This window comes from Salmo salar, chromosome ssa02 (assembly GCF_905237065.1).
Source record: "Salmo salar chromosome ssa02, Ssal_v3.1, whole genome shotgun sequence".
NCBI lineage: Eukaryota > Metazoa > Chordata > Actinopteri > Salmoniformes > Salmonidae > Salmo > Salmo salar.
In genome coordinates, this window is record NC_059443.1 from 49124874 (window position 1) to 49134808 (window position 9935).

At 39.3% G+C, this 9935-nt stretch overlaps 1 protein-coding gene and 1 long non-coding RNA gene across 12 annotated transcripts; both read right to left on the reverse strand.

Moving 5' to 3' along the window:
• Positions 1 to 805: 805 nt before the first annotated feature.
• LOC123729652 (uncharacterized) lies at positions 806 to 3236 on the reverse strand. The gene is made up of 3 exons (XR_006761301.1): positions 2771 to 3236; positions 2024 to 2179; positions 806 to 1920 (listed from the first exon to the last, which is right to left on the reverse strand). It is a non-coding gene; the product is annotated as an uncharacterized lncRNA (long non-coding RNA).
• Positions 3237 to 3704: 468 nt separating this feature from the next.
• On the reverse strand, positions 3705 to 8884 carry LOC106584751 (uncharacterized). Of its 11 annotated transcripts, none has more exons than XR_006761293.1 (10): positions 8870 to 8884; positions 8164 to 8313; positions 6946 to 7080; positions 6724 to 6866; positions 6494 to 6630; positions 6316 to 6408; positions 5843 to 6181; positions 5560 to 5743; positions 5188 to 5313; positions 3705 to 4965 (listed from the first exon to the last, which is right to left on the reverse strand). XR_006761293.1 is itself a non-coding variant. In XM_014170297.2 (9 exons), the coding sequence occupies exons 1-8, from the start codon at positions 8237 to 8239 to the stop codon at positions 5228 to 5230; spliced, it is 1221 nt and encodes a 406-aa protein (XP_014025772.1). In that variant the 5' UTR covers positions 8240 to 8297; the 3' UTR covers positions 3705 to 4965; positions 5188 to 5227. The 11 variants fall into 11 exon arrangements, 1 of the variants encoding a protein (XP_014025772.1); XR_006761299.1 differs by lacking the exon at positions 8870 to 8884 and adding an exon at positions 7998 to 8045 and having other exon boundaries at positions 6971 to 7080; positions 8164 to 8285; XR_006761295.1 differs by lacking the exon at positions 8870 to 8884 and adding an exon at positions 7998 to 8045 and having other exon boundaries at positions 8164 to 8284.
• Between the last annotated feature and the right edge of the window lie 1051 nt (positions 8885 to 9935).

A 9935-nucleotide genomic window follows, 5' to 3' on the forward strand; every position in this document is an offset into this window, starting at 1 on the left:
CACGTCCCACCTAGCCCAGAGAAGTTAAGTGGTTTAGTCTTTTTTCGTCCCTCTCTCTCTCTATGTTTGCTATATGGGTTCTCCAGTGCATGTTCTTCTGTAAGGTGACTCCAAGGAATTTTGCTTATTTTTCTATTTTCATTGTTTCGCCTGAGATCTGAGATCGATGGGTTTCCTGTTTAGTTTTTTTGCTGGTGCTTCTTGTAAAGAGAACACATTGAGTCTTTTGTGGGTTCAGTTATACTCGTCACATGTTAGACCATGTCTCAATCTTTTCAATAGACTGCTGGAGTTTTTTGCAGCAAGTTGAGGACATTTGGAGCTGCACCATTAGCAAAGGTCATCGGCAAACTGTGAGACTTGACCTATGGTGGGTAACAAATGTCTGATATGTATAGTAGAAAAAGTAGTGGGCTTAGGAATGCCCCCTGTGTCAGGGGTAAATGGTGGGGATATTGCTGTGGAGACCTTCACTTTAATTGTACGGTTGTGGAGAAAGCTAGTGATAATGTTTCTGATGGAGATTGGTAGTTTGAGATTGGCGTCTGCAAGCCGGTAGCACAACCCATTGTGCCACATCTTATCAAATGCTTTTTCTATATCAAAGAAAACTGCCAGGGTAAGTTATTTTTTTCTTGAAGTTCCGAAGGATGTATCAGACCACCACAAAAACAACTCCCACCACATATCCTCAGTCTCATCAAGCAGAAGAGAAAGGTCCGGAGAGATTTTATAAGAACAAGATCACCGAACTTGAAAACAGAAGTTAATTGGTTACAGGATCATATCAGATATCAACTCACCCTCCACAAATAGAAACAGGGGACTGCCTTTTATCACCAGCTAGATACAGACACTAACCCCCGGACCTTCTGGCAAAAAAATCAAAGCAATTAACGGAGACAAAACCAATAATATCATACCTGTGCTGAAGTCTCAAGACAAATTCATTATTTAGAAACCACCTACAAAATGTTCATTCTTGTCCCAATTAATCCCTCTATGGCAAAGAATGGAAAAACATTGTCGAAAAACAGTATATACTTCAAGTCTGACACCAGTAGACCATCCCCTCACCCGCTCTGTTACTATTGAAGAAATTAAGACTCATCTGAAAAAAAACGAAAAACAAAGCATCTGGGGAAGACATTGACAGCACACTCATCAAGCAAGCACCTGATGAATACCTGCACCTCCTTTCTAACCTCTTCACCACATGTTTCATGGATGGCCATTTTCCCCTACCTTGGAAATCTGCAGTTGTCACAATGATTCACAACCTGGTAAAGACCCACACAACATCACAAGTTATAGACCAATCAGCCTCCACAGTCATGTTGGGAAGCTGTTTGAGGGAGTACTCACCCAAAGACTGAGGAGCCACACTGAGGAAATGGGCCTCCTTGGAATCCACCAAGCTGGCTTCAGAAAAACAAGATCAACTACCGATAACATTCTAAGACGCTATTATCTGTGTTTGGTGGACCTGATTGAGGCCAGTGGCACAGCAAGCGTGCGCTTTTGCCTGGCCTCTGTTGCAAAGGGGAGTGCACTCGTTCGAGGGAACTAGGGAGGAGCAATAGTGGGTTCAGAAAAGACAAAATGAAAGCAACTAACATGCACAGGGAACATACTCAAATACTCATATAGGCTATGTGGACACAAGGCCAAACTGTGACAACTGGGGGATCAACATTGTTGTTGTTGCACCTGATTCAACTCATTGAGAACTTGGTTGACAAGTATGTTGAATCAGGTGTGCCTGTCCAGGGCTAAAACACAAATGGGTATTGTTGGGGGTAGGCTACTCTTACCACTGGAGTTAGGAAACACTGAACTAGTATGATTCACCCCACTGCAGTTGCCCCTCACACGTTGAAACCCTCTAATAGAGATGGGACCTCTTCGAGTTCTTTAGGCCTAAGTAGAGAGGAGAAAACAAGGTGACTCTCCCATACACAAAATAACGACAACTAACACACCAAACCTTCATTGGAAAGGTAAAGGGGCCCCATCATGTCACCTTGTGGAAGGCCATGTCATCTTGCAGCGGTAGTATATTGACTGTCATTAATAACATAATTCTTCTTCTTTCTTCCCTAGACAGGATCCAGCCTGACAGTCAGGGGGCCAAGAGGACCTGAGGTGCCAATAGGAGGGGTGGTGATACCTCTATAAGCTGAAACACAGTAAAACATTCCTCAGACACCCACCCACCCACACAATGAACAGATTGTTTTCCTATGAATACAGAGGTGATAGGGATGTGCAAATATTGTATTAACAAAGTGTCTTATTATGGGATTATTGGTATGATGTTGCTCATTTCTGGCCCACACTATGCCCACAAGATGGCCTCAGATGTAGCATAAAACGATGGCCACAGAAGGAGGGCCCATCTCAACTGTTCATTTCAAAAGGGACAAATGGGGCGGACCCATTGACGCCATAAGGGTCCAAGAGCACATACTGGCACTTTATCATTCAGTGCAGTCTAACATCTCAGATGTGACTAGCTTTAATCTAGCAAATTATTGTTTCCATAATGGTCTCTTACCTGTACTTACTGGCTGCCAGCCCTTGGTTTAGTAATATAGAAATAAATATAATAGAAATAAATAGTACATAGTACATCAAGAAACAGCGTTTGCTTTTTAGGATAAGGGCTGACAAGGTTTTGACTAGGTGGGATACAGCTAGTGTCATGAAGTTACTTTTTCCTAGCAGGTTAGGAGAAGTAGGTTAAGGTTATGAAAAGGGTTAGGGTTACCGAAAATGTGACTTCCGGTCGTAGCTGTACTCCATCTAGTCACAATCAACTTACAAGTCATCACACAGAGAGCAGACTAAGCACAACTGCACTGTCTGGAAGACTGCACCGGACTGAATTGGAATCCCTCAAACAGCACACTAACTACATTCCACTTTATGATGTCACAGTCAGCCCCTCAGAACACTGGCCCCCAACATTCTCAAACACCTTGGATACCAAAGCCAAACGTTCTCGAATCACTCACATGCCCAAGTCAACTAGGGAGAAGGCTGCCATAAATTGGATGCTGAAAAGCAAACCTCCTTCACAGAGCAAGATCATAGGACTGGGAGTGAATAATTATCTGTCTGCAGTGGTGTTTGGGGCCTTGTGTTGAACAGCAGGTAAGAGTCTTTCACTAGTTCCCCTCAACTGCTTGCATTCCCCTATTCGCAACAGCCTTGCTCTTCTATAGGCTAGAGTGCAGATACTTCACATGTACAGTACAACAACAAATGACAGAGGGCCTGTTACCACACCCTATAGCCTAGGAAATATACTTTGACTACAGTGACATTGCTAGTAAGTAGCCTACACAGCAAAAAGTCCAGTGTTGAATTAACTCCCACAGAGTTGATTTCAACACTTTTTGAGGGTTTATATAGGTCCACACTCTCCAGAGTTAAATTAACACTTTCAAAATAGTTAAACATTTAACACTCTGCCAGAGTTCCTTCTTTAACTCGCAAAACAGAGTTAAAGTAACACTAAGGGATTAGACAACTAACACTGCTCCGAGTTAATTTTTATTAACTATTTGGGTAGTGTTAATTTCACTCCCTAAAGTGTCAATTATCTACACTGAAAAAATGTTAAAATGAATTGTTAATTTATTCAATATTATTTAATTAAATATATACTTATATTAATAAGAATTAATCACAATAAACAATCATTGTCAAAAACATTTATTTGTGCCTTTTCTCCCTTGCAGTCAGTTGAATTAAAACATTGTGAATGAAGGTATAATGTACATACTTTCATCTGAAACATTGTATGAGCTTTGAATATCAAACGGTTTATGAAATTTAAGCTCAGACATTTTTAGTAGACATCTTTCCACACTTCGTAATACTCTGAATGCATGATGATGGTCATCAAAATTCTCTGTAAATAGCTTGTTTGTCAAAAAAAAATGTGATCTTCAACCAAAAGTACATCACTTATTTGACAAAAGACTGGCATGTCTTCTTCCATTGCACTGCAAATAACTAGTCCAGCTTTATACTCTACACCATCAACTTTAACCCAACTAGTTGAGAAAACATCTTTTGACAAGATCGTTTCAAGCATTTCATTGTTGATGACATTCTCATCTCTGAAGAGAAAATATTTAATTGGCCCATACTCATTTTGTTTGAGGGTGAAGGTTTCCCAGTGATAAGCAATGGCCATCTGATGCTTTTTAGCAAGCGATTTGGTTATGTTTTTGACATTTTTAAAACAATCTTTAAACAGCTTGTGTTTGGCCTCAAACCTCATACACCACGTATATAATAAGGGGCCAATTTTCCTTATAGAAGATGGGTAATGGATCATAAAATGATGCTTAGGTATCAAGTTTCTATGTGGATACAAGTGCTTAAATAGTTTGTGGTGGTCAACAATCAAATGCTTTAAATATATTGTCATACCTAGAGTGAGAGAAGGTGAAAAAACTATGTTCATTATTTGAAGTAACAACAGTAACAAATTCCAGTTTTTGTTTCCTGCAGGAATAATGTCACCAAACAACAGTGGGATGTTTTTCACAAGACACAATGTCGGAATAGAATTCAAACCAATGCCATTGCCAACACTCTCCACAATAATCTTTGTAGGACGATTTTTTCGTTCTAAAAATCCATAATCAAAACAATAAATCCTGGAAAGCAAGTCCTGTTCTGACATAAAGTGTTGCGTGAGATATCCAAAAAGCAATTTGATCTCATACTGAACCACACCCTCAAGAAGATCATGCATGATATCAAATTAATAGTTATTACAAACATGGAAATACTTCAATGAATTAAGCGGTTTGCCTTGCATGGGATGAGACGCTTATCCATTGTGATGTAGAAGCTCTCAATCTTGCTCTTCTGACGCCCAACAGCGAGGAGGTATGGCTGCCGACCCTGCTGGTTGCGGAGATGCTCCTCCAAACTGCAGCATGACTAAGGTTGAGATCAGAAAACTGAAAATTAGACAAGAATAATGTGCAGCCAGAGAAAACTACATTATAGAAGTGATTATTCAAACAGCTTTTCATTGGCTAGTGCAAGATGGGAATGAAGACTTAATTACAATTCCATCCACTTTTTAACAACCCTCATTTACATATGTGGCTAAGAAGGTGACGTGACAAATTATTATAATCACGTTAATAATATAATTACCTTATGAAAGACAACAAGTCTCTCAACTGCATCACATGCACTAATTTTTTGGAGACTTCAGTCCCCCTGGAGGTGGTGGAAGGAGATGTAACAGCAACAACAGGGAAGCCATTTCTTGGTCGTAGGCTGAGGACAAAGAGTCACAAGAATTAACTGAAAACTCTTCAAATGTAATACTTTTAAAGTTTGAATGAGAACTGGGAGGCATTATGAGAACGTTTTAAACCGTCATCCATCTATTAGTCACATTTATCCCAAAAATCAGATCAACGTTCAGAGATACACTGAATAAACAAATGAAATATTATTGCAGTTATAATTTAACTGCAATTATAGCAAATTTATTTTAAAAAATAAATTTAAAAAACTCACTTGTTGGCTCATCAAGATCACTTCCCGGGGGACTTTCTGCTGACTGCACCAAGCGACACAACTCTGGTGTTGAGGTGAGCCGCTTAGCCTCTTTTATGACATTTGGCTTGAAGAACAAATCCCATTTCTGAAGAAGCCTGGAGGATGTGTCGCCATCAAATAGGAGAGTGAAGTCTTGGTCCACCTTTAAGAAAGAAGATATTAAACTACTACTACTACTACTACTACTTCAGGAAATACTTTCAAATTTCAAGCCATTCTAAACATCTCATCCCAAACTTACCAATCCTTTTGTATCCAGGAATCTTGGGAAGCTGGAGAGGATATCAACACTTCTGCCTGGGTCATTAACGAGCTTCTGACGGTGCTGAAAGGTCTCTCTCATCTTCTGGAAAATCAGGGAATTGTCTGTGGTATGGTTGAGCAAAGACATGGCCTCTTGGCAAGCATCACCATCAAGCTGCCTTTCAACATTAACAGTCCTTTGGAAATTTGGGCCCCCTGGAGAAAAGTCAATTGGGCTATTTGGTGGCAGTGCAGATCCTCGACGAATCTTCCTCTGGACTGTTTTCAGACGCCAAGAAATGTATCCTGTGCTGCTTGCAGCATCATAGAAGTGTTCCTGAAATGAAAAAAATAAATGCGTTGTCATACCAGGCTCATGAGAAATCTCATGGAATTCAAATATCAATCTCATCCACACAGTTTTGTGTCACAACATGACATGAAAGAGTTAACAATAATAATGCCTATTACATAGCCCTTCTTGGAGTATGGATCCTTGAGGGAAGGGAACAACATCACTATCCCACGCGCATAATCTTCTCTGATTGCTTTAGTGGGCGGTGCCTGAGAGGAGATATTAAATTAGTACATTTATGCAATGGCCATGCAGTTATCTGGTACAAATAAAAACAATGTGAAACAAATATACCCATGATTGTCAATCATGTGAGCCACCAGGATGTTAACCATTTTTCTTCTTGCAGCATCTGTTAGGGTTTCTGTTGTTTGGTACTCCTGTAGTACTTCTTCACCCCCAGACTTGCCTCTTAGCACAGCTTCAATCAACTAATAAAAAACAAAAACATTACAATACAAAACATGGTGATAAATAGCTTTTCTAGAGACTCAGAGTGAAAAAATGTGAAAGCATTAAGAAACCTGTTCAGCAGACACAGCATCATGTGTATCCTCAATTATTTGTCTCTTGCTAGGGACATCATCTAGGATTATAGTTGATGCACTTGAGCTGAAGCTTGAGTCAGACGTCTCAGAAGCAGAAGACAAGGAGAAATCAGAGAATTCTAAAGGAATAGAAAAAATGCAAATAATTATATTATGTAAGGTGTAAAGTGCTTTATTATACCTGCCTTGATATCTCACCCTGATCTGAGAATAGTGTCAGCACCACATTGCCTTGTCCAACGAGGTCGCTGAATATTTCTGCATCAACTTCTGTCCCTGTTGCATCCTTGTATATAACTTTTGCATCAGGTGGCAGGCAAAATCTCTCGATGACTGGAAAAGATAGTAAGGTCAAACTGAATGTGCCTTTGAAGTCAACACTGTTTCTTGCCTCACAGCCAATAACTGTTCATGTTAAATACATACATCCACCACTGAATAATCCTTAAATACTTTACACTATGAAGCACACATTACAGAACTGAAAATGATTAGCAATTTAACCCCATTTACCATATAAAAGAGTCTGATAAAGGCATGTGAAGAAATCAGAATCGACAACTTGCACAGCTTGCACAATGAGCTTTTAAAAGAACATGGGTGTGGTTTAAAACCTTTTTCCTAAGCCATGCTAACCATTTTCATGGAATTGCATAAAGTCAAACCGTCCTTCATCCTCATCTAGCTTCACATATTTCTGCTATTTGGCTGGACCAGCATTTTGACTGAGACATGCAAGGGAGTTTGACAAAGTAAATAAACATTTAAAGGAAGAACGGTAAAGATTAAAGCTAAGTCGACAGTGTTACACCATTTTTGGTGACCCATCAGATTCTGTGACCTGCACTGTTGGAAAAAGTACTAATTTTCACAGCCCGATTTTCTGCTAATTTTGTACTTTAGCTTTAACTTAGTAATTTCAGTACAATTAACTGGTAATACTTATATACTTTTACTTAAGTAAATGATCTGAGTACTTTTTCCAAAACTGTAGGTCATAGAATCTGATGGGTCACCAAATACAGTGGTACGCTGGTCACACAGACAACACGTCAAACACCGTCTGCATGTTGGGACATGTTGTTTGCGGCCTCTTTGATGTTCAAAGTGAAGGGGGGAAAAAAGACGTTAGCTCCAGCCTCAAACAAGATTTTATACAGTAAAAAAACATAACGCTTTGTTTTTCCTTTATTAAATCATCATTGATAAAGATGGAGACGGTTTAAGTAACAAACTGTTAGCTAGCTTACCATACACTTCTAGCTAGCTAATCACCAGGACAAATTTGCTGCTCAGACCTGGCAACAAACACGGTTTTGTTAGGCATATATTCTCTGTAGATGTTTCATTGTTCATACTGAAATTCTCAGCATCAATTTATAATTGTTTCAGTAAGTTTGAGTTAATTGCACTTACCGTGTAGTACTGCATGGGAGGGAGAAAATGGCGCTGACTTGTCTCCTCTGTCTCCAACCGAAGAAGTGAAATGCATGGGCGGAGCTTAATTACATCTCTGCGGAGTTGGGTTAACACTGACCGGATCAAATCTGTCAAATAACTCCAACACTGAACACCATTTAAATCAGAATGTGTTAAAATTACACTCTGGGAGTAAAAATCTACTCGAAAATGTTTAACCCTGAAATTTCAACACTCCAATTTTTTCTGTGTACAGTATAATGGATAGCTCCCCAACTAGGACAAAAAGTGGAAATGGAAGGTGGACACACACTGAGGAAAACTCCTACCAACATCAAATCTAATCCAATCACCCATCAAATCAAATCCTATTTGCCACATACACGTGTTTAGCAGATGTTATTGCGGGTGTAGTGAAATGCTTGTGTTTCTAGCTCCAATAGTGCAGTAATGTCTAACAAGTAATATCTATCAATTTCACAACAACACACACAAGACACACCAATCTAACATAGGCAATGGAATTACAATATATACATGTATGGGCGAGCAACGTCAGAGCGGCATAGACTAAGATACAGTACAATAGAGTAGAATACAGTATATACATATGACAAAAGTAATGCAAAATATGGAAACATTATTCAAGTGACTGCTGATCCGTTATGAAAGTGGCTAGTGATTGCCGAGAAAAAAAACACACCTTAGAGGAACCCACGTGGCAAGACAGGAAGGAAGACATGCAGAGGGACTAATGAAGAGGACATGAAGAAGACCGGAATTATCTCGAATTAAGTGAAGAAAAGGGCTCAGAACAGGGTTCAGCCGAGATGCACTGTTGACACCCTATGCCTCATTTAGGAGCTCAAAGGAATAAGTCAACTTGTGTAAGGAGGGATTTCACCGCCACCTACTGGACCAGAAGGCATGTGGCCAACACTATGCTTAAAATCATTAGGAGCTATAAGGAGTCAGACAACTAACTGGTCAGTCAAGTCATATAGGGAGGGATTTCATTGCCTCCTGCTGGATCAGAAGTCATATTGCCAACACTGGCCTTAAATTCATTAGCAGCTATAAGGAATAAGTCAACTCATCATTCAAGCCACGTAGGGAGGCATTTGAGCACCATCTGCTGGATCTGAAGTACTATTCACAATGGCCACAGAGAGCCATCATCGCTCAACTGGTGCCATTTCCCCAAGTATGTGGTAAAAAAGAAAATAACAACAGATCAGCAAATAGGCAGTGCTTTCAAAACTCCAAACACATTTTCAAGTAGAGTACACCAAATCATACAGTTACTTTTTCACCCAACTTAATCAGTGTTTCATCTACAAATAAATGCTGCACATTGCAATACATGTTTTTATAAAGTCATTGCTTTCCACAATGCAATGCTCACATTACATTTGATATGATATTCTATTTCATTTGTTAAAATGTATTTCACTATTACTTAATCTGACTGCTCTGAAATCAGAATCACTTAACCATTTGGTGTTGACCTGCACATTTTCAGATGGTTTTTGTCTACTGCAGATTTGGAACACTACGTCATGACAATGTATGTTTGTGAAGTATAAAATGAGGGTCACTTCAAATGGTACTACTTGATTAAAAATGGATTGCAACTGTTCTCTCTAACCTAGTGCATTATTTTTCTGTACGCTCTCCTACTGGTATATGGATTGTAAAAAAAAACATTTGAGATGCCATTACATTATATATCCAATATAACTTATTCTCAAGGACTATATATTACATCA